Consider the following 17,840-nt stretch of genomic DNA (forward strand, 5'->3'; position numbering starts at 1 on the left):
TTTGTGACGATGTCGTTCTGATGCCACTCGACGGAAGCGGGCAGATTTTAGCCGCTTTTTTACTTATAAGTTTAATGTAATGCGAGGTTTGGGAGTGGTGCAGTATTTATTAGCTTTCAGAATTCATATTCGGGGCTAAAAAGCGCGTCTTCTGGTTTCACTTATTGCATTTTACAAGTAAGCACAATGGAAGAAAATTATCGATAAGCAATATTTTATGACGTTTTCATCTAACACATGAGACATTGTTCGCAGATGATGCGTATCGTTTCTTTTCTATCCGGGATACTTTTTCTGAAAAAAAAAAGTTTTTAAAAATTCTATTCCGATGATTGGCAAATGTAGAATACGCATTGATTATTTAGTGGAAACATATAGTTTGCCATGTGACTAGCGTATCAAGGATCTCGATGTTATGTCATACCATCCCACACAAAGTGAATATATTACTAAGCACAATGAAACCAGGCAAGCGTTGTGGATTCTAACATTGATCGGCATTCAAAATATATATCAGGCTTAACTTTAAATGTTCGTGAAAGGTAAATATATATTCTTTTTGTTGTATCCAATAGTACCACTCATAAGCGAATGAGTAGAATGTCAAAATCAATCGATAAATATTCGAGTTGCTAACTATGAGTTTTTCCGTCATCATTTTACTTTTGACTTTCTTGGAGATTTCTTGGGCTACAGACGATCCCCAAAGTGAAGTCGGAAAGTTTGATCGTTCTGACCTGAGTAACTTTTTGCCGCATGGAAATATTTCGCAAAACACAGTTGATCGTTTGAAAGAAAAGCTTGGGATACTGACTACTGATTGGAACATTGGCGAGATAGGAAGAAGTATAAGTTTGCAACCATGTATTAGATATGATACTTGCAAAAGCAGATGCTTGGATTATCCAGAAAGAACTGATACCATTGCGGAAACTGAGCAATTCAATTGTTATTGTGATCCCGATTGTATGGTTTTTGGGTAAGTTTGTTATACGAAATGATCTTCAACTCGGGAAACAGTTTATGCATTCTAAAAATATTTTTTTGTAATGTATAATTTTTTAAGTCTGCTAACATTGGCCATATCTGTCTCTTTTCTACGGAAACTTTGATATCAGGAAGTTAGTCAGCAGTTCAGAACGAGCGTGTCAGATGCACACGCCGAATTTGCTAGATTTATTCATTGCTTATTGCGACCTTCACATGTCTTTCGATACAAAACACAATCATTTTCCCGTAATTTCGTAAAACACAGAGTCAAATATAAAATTTTCGGGTATGGCCTTAAAATCTGAGATAATTAATATATATTGCACACCGAACATATCATTAATATGCCATACTCTTTACAGTGATTGTTGCTGGGACTACTACGATGAATGTATACCCAACAACATAGGTGGCATTCAAACGCAAGACAATAAACGATCTTCAGGTAAGGTAATTCTACTTTTTCTGCAACCGTCATCATAATATATGAAAACTGTGAGAAATGCGTCGAATGAAGATCTATGTCTGGTGGCCAGTTACCAAACATTTTCAATACCCCGAACGTTGATTGCTTTATATGTTGCTTGCCATCAAATGTTAAACTGTGAGTATTTTTTCAGTCAAATCTAGGGCGCCTATACACGGTGCAAAACCTGGTGCAAGACCAAATTCTAAAGCTTTTGAATGCGTGGTGGTCGATCAGTATTCTAAGGAATATTTCTGGGTGGTAACGCGTTGTGCTTCAACATGGCCCAATGACGATATCAAAACCAGCTGCTTATCGGTAAGTTTGAATGGAGTAAGCCTAATGTCAGCGGGATTGCGGCTTTCGAAGGTATGGAAACGCTTGTACGCAACAACAAAAATTCTAAAGCCTGCATGTAGTACATGTACCAATCTGCACTATTTTACGCATGTAGATCCCAAAGTGAAATATATATGAATAATTCCAGGTATTTGGTATTATATAGGAATGGCTACTGTATATGTAGAATTCAGTCGTTAGTACGGACAAACTTTACTTGCTCTGGTGCGAGGTCTGTTTTCTGACCCCATGAGACCATATTTCAGGTATTTATCTAGAATACTTCAAATTCTTGATGATTCCTCAAATTTTATTAAGCTATCAAATTTTGACTATAGTGGTTTCTATGAAACGCTATCAAAATATTTCCCGTAACAGGAAAAGTCTGATTTTATAACTCTTCTACCAGTCCAAGGAGACACGGGTTGGACGTATAAAAACGCATTCTGCGCTCTTTGTAATCATGTTGAAAATTTTCTATATTGGCGTGTAGACGCAAGATGTTTTCAGAACGCACCCGAAGAAGTGAGTTCCAGTTTCGATTTATTTTATATATTCAAATTATGTATATACAAACCAATTTTCAATTATGTATTATAACACTGCTGGAGGTAATAAATTTTGAAGCTGATTTCACTACACTGTAGAATAGCCACAATTACCATAAAACTGTATTGAATATATATATATATATACATCATGTAGAGAAAGGTTGATTTAAAACTTGTTGCTGTTTGAAATTTACACATGTATAAAAATAATAATATATCTTTATATCCCTATGCATTGCCAGTGCTGGAAAATACGTATAACTGACATAGTGCCATTACATAACACGAATTGTTTCACCATTCCAAGGTCATCCATTTATGTTTCAATTCTGATTTCTACAGAAAAACCGGCACCTTGGTAGATGTAGCCTTCAGAACTTTTACTACAAATTTATTTTGACTTTTAACACAGGTTTTAACCGGAAATTCAGAAATGATATCTTATTATCTACTACATTTTTGCAATATCAGGCTGTTTCAAGACTTGAGTTCTTTTGACGAAACAATTTCAGATTTTCAAGAAGTAAACCAATCTCAAGGTAAATAACCCAAAAAGTTGGCTTATATTTCAACTATTTCTATTTCGACACTGTCTTTGATGTTTACCTTCATTTTCAAACCAGAAAAAAAAGATATCAAAACACGTTCGGATGGCTTTGTAAACAAACTTTGTCTGCATAACTCATTTTCCTCTTTTATTACCTAACATTCACATTGTGCCTGCAGTAAGCACTAATCGTTTTTTGCAATGAGAGCTGTTAACGGCAATGCTTATAAGAATATTCTTAATTTGAAGTAAACATTTTTTTTCGTTAAGATTCGTCTGATACTAAACCGCACAACATCGATTTCATCTGGAATTTTCCGGTGAGACGATGCGATAAAAATATGATTAGCAGATGCCCTGATGATTATGAGGATGATTTTATTAAAATGTTATGTGAGGATTATCAGTCAGTGGTGATTCACAGAGGTGGGTATTGATAATAATGGAATGCACACTGTCATCCAAAATGATATATATATATTTATAAATTCCCACTTATAGCTAGCATAAAATATTTTCTTCGTAGATTAATGAAATGATCTTCCATTCCAGCACTATTTTCCATCATTCAGTTTTCAGATCAGAACACTTGCCATATTATATGCTGTATAGAAGTTTTATTTGTTATATATTTGCATGTTGAAAACTTCATTTCTGCTTCAAGCCTGTCTAAAACGCAACCACCACACCTTCTCGCACCAATCGGGCGCCACTTTAACGTGTACCCATTTCATTGATTGTGCCAATATCTGAAAATGTTTTAACCGAGCAACAAAAGTTATAATTATTCTTTCAACTGTATGTTTAGAGTATGTCAACGGAGAAGCAAACCATATGATTTTTAAAAATCCAATTTGTGCTTATTGTCATGGAATAGGAAGAATCTATAATGATGTTCAACCGGTCCCATTGCCCAATCCAGCTCCGAAAGTACGAAGACAAGAATATCCCGTCACAATAAACGATCTTGTATGGACTTCCATGAAGCAGAATTTGAATGGTTTGTTTTAATTTCATTTTAAAAAAATATAAATTTTATGTTCCTTAGTAGTGAACCATACTGGAGGTCAATTCACTATACTTAATAAGTGAGGTTAACTACCCGATAGCCGCGTCTCTCAGGAACGCAATAACGAAATTTACGAGACATCTCATGAATACTTGACCCACAGAGTAGGCACATTTGAGTAAGCACTTATAGGATCTTCTTTATAGCGAACAAATTGTGTATAATTAATAAAATTAAAGACAATACAAAGAAAATGTTAATTAAAGAAATTCTAATTCAATAAAATCGGAGATTCTCATCTTGGGAGATGCCCAACATCGTCTATTCCATTTGTTATGATCCACCAGTAAGAACGTACGGCGCTTCTGGTGAGGAAAAATGCATGTTAACTAAGATTTATTTCAATTTCTGTAGAAATTGTGACAAAAATCTCCCTGTTGTTTAGTGAATTCCATTTAAGATTTTTGCGATACCGTTGATGCTTTATTAGCATGTTAACTGTTATCGAAGATTAGATGTTAATCAGATCAGGTTAGGGTTAGGCCATAATTCCAGGTACAAATACTACGGGGAATCACTTGGCTAGTCCCCGAACTCGTAATAGAACAAAAATAAGGAAAATTGGAATAAAATTATGGCCTAACCCTAACCTGGTACACATACTACGTTCCGGTGTCCGCCATCTTGGTTCACATACTTCGGGAGTATCTGACTTAACTTGCTGACCCATATATCACAAATTATTATTATTTAAATAAAATTTTAATTATTAAAATGATATATATCACAAAATCATATTTTTTTCAATTTGATTCCAGTATATATTTATTTTATTACAACAGACCCAGAAAAGAAAACTTATCCGGAATTAGAATGCCCTGTATGGATGTGGATGACATATTATGATCTGCCATATTGGGTGATATCGGTGGCAAACGAAGCTAAGTCAATGTTGCCAACGTTCAGCAACAGCAACCATATGAAAAGCCGCTGGGTAAATATACAAATGACTTTTAAAACTAAATGAACGATGTGTATGTAACACACCGGAACACAAGGTATATAATATACAACGTTATTTATATTCTTCTTAAAAGACACCTCCGTCCTTCTCTATGGTGTTACATTTTCGTAAAGACGGAACATGCGAAATAGACTATACGGAGGAAGGCAATTCAACCTCAAAATCAATAACTCCCGATACAACTTGTCACCACGGAGAAATCTATGATCCTTTTTATGCATCATGCAGGCCAGTCCTTTGCCAGCCCGATCAAACATACCACGACAGCAGGTTAGTCTTGATAGCGCCTCATTTCATTCTTTCCTAGTGTATATCTACATCGTGAAAAACTATCACCTAACAATAACGGATGTCCGCATAGCATTTATTTAAGTTCTTGCAGGTTTATGCCATGTCATTCGACAAATGTTGGATTTTCGCCCGGCATGTGTCAAGTTTACACAACGTATTGAACGTAATACGCTGAAAAACCTTACTTTGTGCTTTCCATTATACATAACGTATTGATTTATACTCAGCTGTTCGCCTACAGTAAAAACCAGTGACAATGGACATATTCACTCCGGAACAAATGATACCCGGATCCCTCTCATTGCAACCGTGACCTTGACGATCGAAGTTCCAACACAATATATACAAATGAATGATTCAGAAAACGAGTACAGATACACCCTGACACCAGAGATGACATCTGCTGTTGCGACGTTATACAACGTTAGCATCACCAATGTCACCGTCCAGAACTTCACAATTATAAGTAAATATTCTTTATTGATTATTTCCATTTTAATCATTTGAAAACAGTCCAATGGAGGCAATCGAAATTTGAAATGATATAAAACCCAAGAACCCTCTGCTTTAGTCGCTGTTTAAATTTGAAAGTTTTAAAATATAGTGCATACGAATTATAAAAAAAATCGATATTTCCCTGAACGCACATCAATTTATATATATATATATATATATCGAAAATTTATTGTATTTAGGCGGCTGTACAGACTCAATAACTATGACAAAGATTTCCATCACGTATCATGACGTTTTTTTAGTAGGGGGCTAGGGGCCTATGTACTGTGCTATTTTTCAACAAACAAAATAGTTGTCATATTTCAAATTTCGTCCAATTGTATCCTAAGTCCATAATAGATGTATATATGAATAAAGTATACGACATTTGGATGTGAAAACGCGCAAACGTTTTAACACGCGTGCTCCATAAATGTCATGCCCCCCTTATTCCAATTGTAGGAATCTCCTATTACATAAATACCCTGACCTTCTGTATTAAACCTATTCGAACCCAGAACATAGATACCACTCCATATGTTTACCTTAAGCCCAGAATATTTGGACAATTGTGACAAGTATGAGATAGGTGGAAGTATAGGCCCCAGTGTAGATTGAGCAGGACAATTGTCTTGAAAACGAAACAAGAGGGATAATTATGGGACAAGGGTAAAAATAGATGTATAACGATAAGTGTGGATTAAGTGGAACAAGTGTGTTAAAAAATTTCAAGAAAAACAAGTATGGGACAAGTGGGACTCGACACCGTTTAACCTGAGCTACAATAGCTTATACCAACTTACCTTAGTCAGCATGCAAAATTTATCTCCACCACCTTCTTGTGTTTACGCGTTGCAGCAATTTATTCGAGGCTCTTTGCTTTATATGTATATTTCCATAACATTATTAGGCTCTCCCAGCGATACTACAAATAATATAACTGCGGCATCAGGGAGTGAAAAATCAAATGAAGTGAAAACCTACTCAATAGTTTTCACATTTGCGCTTATAGAGCCGGAACAATATACAGATGAAGAAATAATTGAGGTAAATAAAATTTTTGAACACTAAGGGCTACTCAAAACCACGAACATAAATATAATAAATTGAACTGTCCAGCTGTAAATTACTTACTGACAAACTTAAATTGCCGTATTTGCTTCTATACAATATGCGAAATTCTTTCCTGATCCTAGTTTGGCGGGATAAGACGAGATAAAGATGTTTGTTGATTGATATAACCGAACCTAATGTTCCAAAAACATAGAAGAAGCCTGTTTTTTAAATGTTTTATCTTAAAATTTTCAGTTTGCGGAGGAAGTAAACAATCTCGTACAGTTCCAAAGAATGTTACTAGAGTGTGATTTGATGATCGTTGTTGTACTGAGTACACCGCTTGTTGGACATCTACCACTAATATGCAGTGAAGGAACTAAAAAAATTCAGTATACGGCCGAGCAATATGATATAATACTATGGGAAAACAGAAAAATTGCTTATATAAACAGCACGGACGAATACTATCCGGAATCAGAATATCAGGTATGAAACACAGACATTCTTGATTTCAAAACTTCGTTGTAGTATTGCGGGCAAGTACCCTTAAAAGGAAGCAAATAAAATTTTTATTTTCACATTTTAGTTTTTAGACTGGACTGTTAAAATCAGTGAAAACGACACAGTGAGAACCTACGTTGATGACTCAAGGATTGTTGTATGCGCAAAAGTAAGAAATATGCTGAATATATTTGAAACGTTTTTGTGTTGCATACCCAGACATTCAAGAAGAATATCGAAGGAATATCCTAATACATAGTTTCTTCAAAAATTAGCAACGAATATTGCAAGGACTGCGCTTGCGCTAATAATCTAAAGCAGTGCTTCTCAAACTTTTTAAGCTGCGCTCCTTTTTTAGAATTTGTCAAGTCTCGCGCCCCCATCTCAAAAATACCTAGCTAACAATAAGCTGCAAATAACAGATAGCAGGGCGTTTCACTTGAAAACCACGTTGAAAATACGTGGATGGCAAGTAAATATCCAAAATAAAGAAATGTAAATAAATATCCAAAATAAGGCGGGCAAGATCAAAGCTAAAAAATATTTTCATTTTTTAATTAGCTTTACGTCCCCTCAAAAAAATGTCTACGCCCACTTGTGGTTTGAGTACAACTGATCTAAAGTGTCTGAATCATTGCTCTTTTTCTGTTCTGACAAAATCATTGACACAGCGTTTGCCTTGTCCATGTAGATTCAACTAATATTTCAATATGAAACAATTTCAGATAGAGGATGAGCTGATTCAGGATTGCGGAATTTACATTCCATTAAATCAGTCTGAATATGTGAAGCTAGAAAACGATTCCTTGTATCTGATCGAACGTAATATCACTATTCCGCCTGAAGAATATATATCATACGAAGATTCTTATGCTGTGTGTGGTGATAAATATTTATCAGGTACGAATTCTGAAGTTGTAGACGTGATCGAAGATCGCGGTTGCCACTGACAAAACAATCATAGCATGCTGTTACGTTTATGCGAATTTTTTTATTGATATTACAAAACAAAACCAAGTTACTTGACTTAGAAAGGGAACATTTGATTGATGATAATTGCTGAGGGTAATATATACAAGACGAAGATATCTTATAAAAATAAACGCCGATAGCATGTAAATCAATGTACTGATTCTTAGCTCGCAGGTTTTATTTCTAGTCATATACTCCCACACTGCAAAGTTTATAGAGATAGAAGTGCATCAACGTAATCAGAAATTATTATAACTAAATGTGTTAGCATGCGGGTAGTGCGTAGCATGTGAAAAGTTATCAAGATTCAAGATATCTTCGAAATAAAGTTAAACGTTAATTCAAATTTTATACAATACATACACTATTGAGTTTCATATGAATAAACAGGTATCAACTCGACAACCGGAGTCGTTACTGAGTCTACAGCACAGTGGATGAATGTTGCTGTTTGGATAACCTTCGGGTTATCAATGATGTCACTTCTGGCACTTGCCATAACGTTCATTACATATTTGATATTTCGGTAAGAAATATGACAATTTGGGTTTTTATTTTGTATTGCAGTCACCTTATAATATCTACAAAGCCATTATTTTTCGATGAATCCTCTGCATCGCACATGGCGTTAAATATTGTTTCATTGGCGAAATATTGAGTACAAATCTTTATGAAGCCATCGCTCACAGTAGTAAATATATTTTTTACTAATTTCAGTTAGGACCCAGAAGCTTATTTTGAACAAACGTATCTAAGAATGGAATTTTCCATCCCCTTCTTACCGAATTGCCTAAATAATATTTCATATTCAAAAATGATTCCTTGACTTCGATCGGAAAATGTTTGGGTTGTTCATCCAATTCCATGGTTGTGGGTGCTGTAAAAAAGCCAAAATAAACAAATAATCGTTATTATTAATAGTCGTCTAGGGTTTGATTAGCCCGCTAACATATTGAAAATGATGTTGAGGTAATTAAAGCATCACAGCTGTCCTAAAACCGCATTTCTCTAATTTCGTTTAGCAATTTTAGTAAAAGAATTTTAATAATAATTAATTATTCTTAAATTAAATTTGTTACTGTTGGAGAAAAGTACGCAAGTCATGTGTACTCAAAAAATGGTAGGACGATTCAAAAATATTCAACTTGATAATTATTTTAACATGACGCTTATTCATGACTTTAGCTTCTCATATAATTGTATACAGTAATAAACTAAGTCATGGTCAAAAAAATTACCGTGGAGTTTGCAAAAAAAGACCGAAATGACAACAACTTATAAAATTACTTTTTAGGGATTTACGTACTGTTGGTGGTTGCTGCATCATGAATTTAGCAGTGGCTCAATTTACATCAATTGCTTTGTTTATGTTTGGAGCAAAGTTGACGTCAAATCCAGCAGTATGCACGGCTGTATCGATATTGCTTCATTTTCTATTCCTTACAATATTCTTTTGGAATAATGTTATGGCTTTCGATGTTTGGCGAACATTTGGTAAAGGTCAGTTTTCTTTTATTTCAACTTGAAATGTCATTTCAAAACTGAATTTTAATCATTTTTATTCTGATGTTAAGGTTTGAAAAATGCGCTCAGGAGATCAGTACAAAATAGAACGAATACAACCGGCAATCATTTTGGTGCAAAAACGACGATTCTTAAATACATGGCATACGCATGGGGGCTTCCTGCATTGTTCGTCGGTGTGACTGTGGCAATTGAATTCTGTGCGGTAAGTGTATCGGTCGGATACCGTGGAGATGAAAAATATGGCATTTGCTGGATATCGAACTCGACAGCTAACATTGTCGTATTTGGTGTTCCTGTTCTCTGTATTATATTTATCAATGCTGTATTCTTCGGATTATCAATTGCTGCGATTCGCAAATCAGCAAAAGCTCCATATCGAAATGTTGGTAAAAATAATCGTTTCCAAAGAAAACTGGCGTCAGTGAGCGACGAAGTCAGGTGCCGAGATGTGGAGATTGGAGCCAAATGCAACAAGTATAAACGATCCAAGTCAACAACTGATTTCAATAGTTCGGCAGACAAATTGCCGAGATCACGCAAAGAAAGTAGCAGTTTATCAAGTGACCACATCAACTGTAAGAAAAATGAAAGCAGAAATTTCAACCCAAATCCAAACAACGAGAGTTCAGAACATGGATATAACAGAAGGAATTCCGGAAGACGTGTATCAGTATCTTCGATGCCAAGTCGTTCAAATATTGGTGTTTACATAAAAATGTCAACAGTCATGGGATTCACGTGGATAATTGGTTTCGCAGCAGCCTTCACTCAATTGATAATCATATGGGTAGTCTTTGAACTTTCGGTGCCATTGCAGGGAATTTTCATTTTCTGGGCATTTATTTGCCAAAAAAGAATTCTAACAAAATACAAAAACCTGTTTTCCAAATGCTGTGGAATTCACGACAACAAAGCTGTACATGAACAAATGCATCAACATGCAAAACAAGATGCTATTGGACGAGATGCGAGCATGTCTTCGCTGGATGATGTTTTTGAAGAAGTTGAATCACCGAAAATAAAATGGCGTGGGCAAGCATCGCATTCATTAAAAATACCACCGCGTCAAAAAACGGCAACCAATAACAACGAGAACGGGGAGGGGGATAAAATAACCGTGGATAATGCCAGAGATGAAGCTATTTCAAGCTGTGAAAATCAGAACATTAAGCTTCGGGATCGTGAAATTGTTCAAACAGAGAATGAGTATATATACGAGAACAAAGTGTTCATTCTGGACGAATCTCAAGAACAAACCATGTAGCCGGCAAGTGATATAGTTAAATCTGCTTTGTCTATAGCAGCATTATTAAACTGGTTCAAATTAGATAACTGTACATTACTGCGTGCTTTTAAATGGTGCCGCTTCATGAAATTCAACTGAGAGCTTTTCAAAACTGTATACACGAACGTGACCTTCGGTCGAGATGGTAAACAGATAAGTTCAGTTTTCGGCTATCCAAGACAGAAAGTGAAACTTTGACATCGAGATTACAAGAAAACTACTATCCTGATTTGTCGTACATGGACTCTTCTTATATACTTATCAGTTTGATACATCCCTAAACAAAAATTAAAACAGTGACCGTACATTTGAACCCACGTACATTTGAACCCATGTGTATATCCGCGGGTTCAATCTATATGCGGGTGTTAAAACCCTTGGGTCAGGGTTAGTATGGGTTCAAATATCCGCAAAACAAAAACAAAAAATCCATAGGTGCAATATATGCAGGTGCAATTGTCGTGGGTTCAAACGGGCACCAATCAAAACAATGATTTTCAATTTGATTGATCAAATTCAATCTTGTTTCGGATGATTTATATGTAAATATATTCAATTTGGGGCCATTATTGTTCATATTGGCACACTTCAATAAACCAATAACGTCGTGTATATTACTGGAACATTTACTAATCTAGCGTCATTCAATTTTTTTTATTTGTTATAGGGGAACGTTGGGACACTGTTTTCTTTTGCATACTTTGGCCACTATAACCTGCGCATTTATTTTGAATTATAGGACTAATGCAGAGGAGCTTAACTATAGCGGTGTCTCCAAAATGTCGTGCACCACGTGTCCCACTTGTCCCACCGGTGTCTCAAAAATGTCGTGTCCCACTTGCCCCACGTGCACCACTTGTACCGTGTGTCCCACTTGCACCATGTGTCCCACTTGTACCACATTCCCCACGTGTACCACTTGCCCCACGTGTACCACTTGTCCCACGTTTACTACTTGTACCACATGTGTCATTTGTCCCACTTGTCTCACATGTCACACTTAACGGTTTGTGATGGTAAATTAATTATGATGATAAATTAATTAATCCAATCGAGTTTCATTGTACTAAAATAGATTTTACGTCGTGAGATTATAACGGTTATATTTTAAAAATAATCTGAGTGGCAGCATTGAGCGGATCTGTGTTACAAGTACAGATTTCTCTAATTCGCTAAATGGCAAAAATACGGATTCCTAACGGCGATAACGAATTAGCAAGATTGCAAACATACCTATCAAAACTAAATATAATTAGACAGTTTATCTCATGTGTTTATGTCCGCATATTACATCTGTTTTTTTTCAGAGTGGCAATGTATTTTTAAAATCGCCACCGCGAGTTACGTCAGACACAATTAAGTTAATTACCATGGATTGAATATTATACGCCACAGAAGAGTCTCACTGAAAAAGTCGTTTTTTTAACGACTAATAATCACGGCGACTGTTTTATGAGGGAAACGGAATATATATAGACAAAATATCTAGTGAATGAAATGTATGATAAACGGGACATGTGGACAAAATATTCGGCGAATGAGATACATGTGGACAAAACCCCTGGGCAAAATGTATGAAGAGAAAACACTTCGCGAATGAGCTGTTGTTTCAGCAGGGAAACGAGATGTATATGGACGAAATATCTGGCGAATGAGTCATATGTGGACAAAACCCCTGAACGACATGTATGAAAAGACAGCATTTCACGAATGAGCTGTTGGTGGACAAAACATCTGTTAAATGGTATGTATGATAAATGGGAAACATGTGGACAAAATACATATTGTACATGTGGATAAAACATTTGATGAATAATATGTAGGTGTAAAAGACATGTGATTCCAAACCTTATCCGTTAAACTTCTTTCTTATCAAATCTTTCAACCTTTTTATTCTTCCCCCACTATGCATAAAAACTACTGTATTAATTTAATCCTTAGATCTTTGTTTATTGCCCTAGTTGAAAAACCGATTTTGTACAGTTCCAGTATTTTCTAATTGAATGTGTGCATTGTATTATAGTAGGCAGAGCGAACTTTGGGAAATCAGTAATGCTACAGCAAATACAAAGCCGATTCCTTCTCAAAAGGACAAAGTTGCTCGCCAGGGATGAATTTTTTTCCAGTTTGAAAAACGTGCCCCCAATGAATGAGATATTTGTAGACAAATTACGTAATAAATTATACTATCTTTAGCTATAGTATAGACTGATTCCATCAAAAACATGACAAAAATATATGATCACAAAAATTTAGGAAATTGTGATTGTGGTATTTTTTCAAGTGGGCTAGTATCATTAAGTACGAATGACTTGAAGATGAAAAAAATACCGAAACTTAACATAGAAATAAAAATAAATTGGTATAAAATCGGGACATTATTAACTTTTACATATCATATTAGTCTACAAACTACCTGAATTATTTTCTTATTGCTCTAAATTTACAGAAAAAAATGACGAGAATCGAAAAAACATGATAAATATCAAACGAAGAACTAGGTTGCAAAGCAATTTAAGTAGTTAAAATCAAGGGTGTGCAACATTTAATACAGGAGGACCAGATTAAGATAACTGAGTAAAACCGCAGGTCGCACTTTTATTCAACATGAACTTTCTGGTAATAGCAAGCACAAAAGTTTTGGTTATTGATGACATGGGTGACAAATTATGACTTGGTTTATCAGTGCCTGAATACAGCCGGGTTGATATCGGATAGGTACCGACATGGGCGCAGCCAAAATTTTCGGTGAAATTAAAACAGAGCACCCAAAGTGCAATTCACGACGACGTAGGCCGTTTATTAAACTGAAAAGAATGCGTCGTTCACAGCGAAATTCCACAGTTACGTGTAGCCCGCCTCTTATGTGCCTGGCGGTTTATGATGAATATTTTGCAAGTCCTATTTCAAATATCGACCATTAATTCGTAGTCAGCAGAACCCGCATTTGAAAATAAAACATTAGCAATCTTGAAAATTAATTTTGAGAGAAGTGTAACTCGCGGATGTCGGTAGCGTCAAAATCGTTTATAAGTACAAAAACACGCTCGCATGTAGCGCCGATCAAATGCATTAAATGTGAAACTAATACTTGGATTTTATTGTTAAACAAGTTGATTTTTAAATGAACAACCGTATTTGGGATGTCGGCCGCCGAAACGATCGCCGTGACAATTTTATTTTTCGGAATTTACTTTAAGACTGAAAACTTCGCAACAATGCAGCGATTTTCATTTCCTAATTTTGTCATAATCTAAGGCTGCAGTAAATATTTTTGTCACCGTGATCCTTTCGGCGGCTTGACATTCCAGTTGATGATGATACACTACAATAAAGCAATTTTAATCAGCACTAGTAAATATTAAATCTCATGCAACGGCGGATATCGCAGTTTGGTTTTTATTTTTTGCACATAAATTTGATTTCACATTGGCGACGATGTCAAAGACAACTATTGAAGAGTGCATTCACAACACAAATTAATTTTATGCTCTTTTTATCTTTTTTGTAGGATTTGTATCACAGTTTGTAAATTGAGGTCCCAATTTCAAGCGAACAGTATTACTGGCCCCGGAGTGCGATATTTGTGAAGCTGATAGTTGACTTTTTTATGCTTTTAATTTAATATCGTGTCCGTGTTACTTTCGTATTAAATAATAATAATTATAAACTCCGCAAATTGGTAATCTCTCTAATACTCAGTGTTGAGAATTCACGTAACTCAGCTTTGGAAGAAAACACTGATACTAAATACCTGAATAAATCGGCAATAATGGCATTTCTACGTAGTCAAAATAATATTTCTCCCCGTCCCCAATATTTCAGAAAATTTCCATAGAATACAAAATTTACCAGTCGTACTTTTTATGGTGGCCCATCGTTGGGTGTCGCTGCTCGATAACCAAATTTGGTTCCCCACGGCTTCCCTTCCCCAGTAAAAATATGTGTTAAATTTTGTTTATCTTTTGATTTTGTATGTTATTTTTTTGCTGGTTGGAAAAAATAAAATTGACTATGACTATGACTATGTCACGCGTAAAATTTAAAAAAAAAATAAAATGAAAAAGCGAAAATAAAAAAATAGTTGTGAAAAAACATAAAAATAATTGAAAAAAACAAATAAAAAAAATAATTAAAATTAAAAAAAAAAATTAAAAATAAAAACGAAAAAAATTAAAAAACGGAAAAAATAAACTAAAAAAAAAAAAAATTAAAAAAAAAAATTCCATAAATTCTCCATGCTACAAGTTCAACCACAAGCAATATATTTATATTAATGATAAGAGAATATAGAATTGAATACGAAAACTTATTTTTACGTGTATAAGGTAATTTAATTGGAAAATGCTGCTTAACTGCTCAGTTGTCTGGACACTCGTGCAATGCCGGTACGGTACCGTCTTACCGTACCGGTACCCATGCAATCACTCATGAAAGAATGGGAGATACGGATAGTCTCGTAGAATATAGACTACTCAAACACTCTCAACTATACAACTATTTTTTTTATTTTCTCTTTTTTATTTATTTATTTTTCATTTTTTTTTAAATTTTACGCGTGACAACGATGGGCCACCATAGTGATCTTCTGAGGTGTTGGAGTTCAAGACTGTGAGTGGGGACTGATTGTTACGGGTTTGCGTTGCAAATTGTAGGAGAGTCGGGACCTGGTACAGTGGTTGGGTATAAAAGTAGCGCAGTTTCGAGACTCCAATCCGTGCGTTACAGAAGGCATGCAGTTTAAATGTGTTGCGATGTTCTGTCCAAATACGGTACTATTATTGCAACCTGGTAGTTTAGGAGGCCATAACCAACCAGCGGTTATGCTTACCACCCTACGCAGAAGCTGCCCGGTAATCCAAAATAATCTCTATACCAGTGGTTCTCAACCTTTTACGGCTCGTGGCCCCCCTGTTCATCATTCTGAAAAAATTGACGTGTTAGATTGTGTTATGTATTTACGACCTTTTATGGAATGCAAAAACAAACCACGGGCAAAAAAGTCAAAGTTTTTTAGTAAAAAACAATCAATAGAAATCTTGCGCTTGCCGCTTGGGACTGTCTAACTAGGTTCCTTATATTAGGCACCGTCAACATCAGGACGGTTCCTAGATTTGCTTTGTTGGTAACAAGATCAGAAAAAATATATTCGCACAGATAGGTTCTGGCAAATTGAACTAGCAATAAAAAAGCTTTCTTACTAATTAGTAGGTAAGAATCGCAAAGGGATAACCAAAAACTCGAAGTCTTCCTTGCTTGATTTCATAGCAAATTTGTTAGCATACATCGGCAGCGATGTCATCAACAATGCCAACGTAACCTTCGTTCCATTTTCGTATTTTGGGGATTTACATATAATCTTCCGCAGTAATAATATCGACGGTGATCTCGCAGTCTAGCGAAACTGCCCGTCTGCAGGTTAGATGGCCCACTAGCAAACTATTCTGATAAGTTTATTCAAAATTCCATTATGATCAAACGCTCAAGGAAGTGAATACACCTTGCGACTGAGGTGAACGGGGATTTTTCTTTTAAATGAAGTCGCTTTATAATAAATTATTAGAATTGTGTCGTGGCCCCCCTTGAACTGCTTCGTGGTTCCCGGTTGAGAACCACTGCTCTACGCGATTCAAACCTGCGCATGGCGACCGGATGTGCGATACTAATGTTTTGCGGTACGCTGAACGTTGAGATTGCAATATTACGTCAATCACCCGCACTGGCATTCCATACAATGACTAAATGACCGGACAGCTTGCTAATCGCGCATATTTCGCGACACGTCCACTATATCTTCTAGTGGATTATTCATTGAAAGCTAGTGGATTATTCATTGAAAGCCTCAAGACATCCAAAGTTCTCCCTCTCTTTAAAAAGGGTAGTGTTTCAGATCTTGCAAACTATAGACCTATTAGTCTTTTACCATCATTTTCTAAGATTCTTGAAAAAATAATGTATACCAGAATGTCAAACTACTTTGAAACTAACAATGTTTTCCACTCTCATCAATTTGGTTTCCGCAACCATCACTCCACTGCTATGGCTGCTAATGTTTTGGTACACAAACTGACCAATGCGTTTGAATGCAAACAACATGCAACTGGAATATTTATTGATATCTCAAAAGCTTTTGACACCATTGACCATTGTATCCTCTTGAGTAAGCTCTATCACTATGGAATTAGAGGCGTTCCATTCAATTGGATCAAGAGCTACCTTCAAGACAGGAAGCAAATTGTGCAATATGACAACTCATTCTCTACAAATATTTGTGTCATGAAGCACGGAGTTCCACAAGGATCTTTATTTGGCCCATTATTTTTTCTAGCTTACATTAATGACATGTCCAGGTGTCTGAAATCCTCTGAGTCGATCATGTTTGCTGATGACACTAACTTGATTCTTCATGGGGAAAACCTTGAAGATCTATTCACAGTTGCAAACCAAGAACTAACCAACATTCATAGCTGGATGTTAGTTAATAAATTATCTCTGAATGCTAACAAAACTAAATTTGTATTATTCCATCCAAGCAAGCATGAAAGTGTGAGTTGTTCAAAAAAACTACTGCTCAATGGCAATGAAATTGAAAGAAATAAAATTTCTAGGAGTTATCTTTGATGAAAATCTGTCATGGAAATCACAAATAATGCATGTTATTGGTAGAACAAAAAGAAACCTAGCAGTTTCTGCCGAAGTATTCCAGTGTGTTGATCAATCAGCTCTACTAGCAATGTTTCAATCATTACTACTTAGCCATATTCGATATTGTTGTTCAGTCTGGCTT

General features: G+C 35.6%; 1 protein-coding gene across 1 annotated transcript; it reads left to right on the forward strand.

Annotated features, from left to right (window-relative positions):
- The first annotated feature begins 638 nt into the window (after positions 1 to 638).
- On the forward strand, positions 639 to 11,726 carry LOC120328683 (uncharacterized). Its single transcript, XM_078114690.1, has 17 exons — positions 639 to 979; positions 1,353 to 1,435; positions 1,611 to 1,789; positions 2,180 to 2,320; positions 2,759 to 2,885; positions 3,164 to 3,319; positions 3,702 to 3,893; positions 4,745 to 4,896; positions 5,000 to 5,196; positions 5,445 to 5,683; positions 6,623 to 6,759; positions 7,021 to 7,254; positions 7,355 to 7,438; positions 7,995 to 8,208; positions 8,632 to 8,767; positions 9,536 to 9,741; positions 9,816 to 11,726. The coding sequence occupies exons 1-17, from the start codon at positions 639 to 641 to the stop codon at positions 11,030 to 11,032; spliced, it is 4,035 nt and encodes a 1,344-aa protein (XP_077970816.1). The 3' UTR covers positions 11,033 to 11,726.
- The last annotated feature ends 6,114 nt before the right edge of the window (positions 11,727 to 17,840 follow it).

The sequence above is a fragment of the Styela clava genome, chromosome 7, assembly GCF_964204865.1.
Source record: "Styela clava chromosome 7, kaStyClav1.hap1.2, whole genome shotgun sequence".
Lineage (NCBI taxonomy): Eukaryota > Metazoa > Chordata > Ascidiacea > Stolidobranchia > Styelidae > Styela > Styela clava.

What these genes read in the sequence shown, in the direction of transcription:
- LOC120328683 (XM_078114690.1), top strand. Translation starts at nt 639, where the DNA reads ATGAGTTTTTCCGTCATCATTTTACTTTTGACTTTCTTGGAGATTTCT. An exon ending in AGAAGTAAACCAATCTCAAG is followed by an intron (nt 2,886 to 3,163) that starts GTAAATAACCCA and finishes TTTTTCGTTAAG; the next exon opens with ATTCGTCTGATACTAAACCG. An exon ending in ATTACATATTTGATATTTCG is followed by an intron (nt 8,768 to 9,535) that starts GTAAGAAATATG and finishes ATTACTTTTTAG; the next exon opens with GGATTTACGTACTGTTGGTG.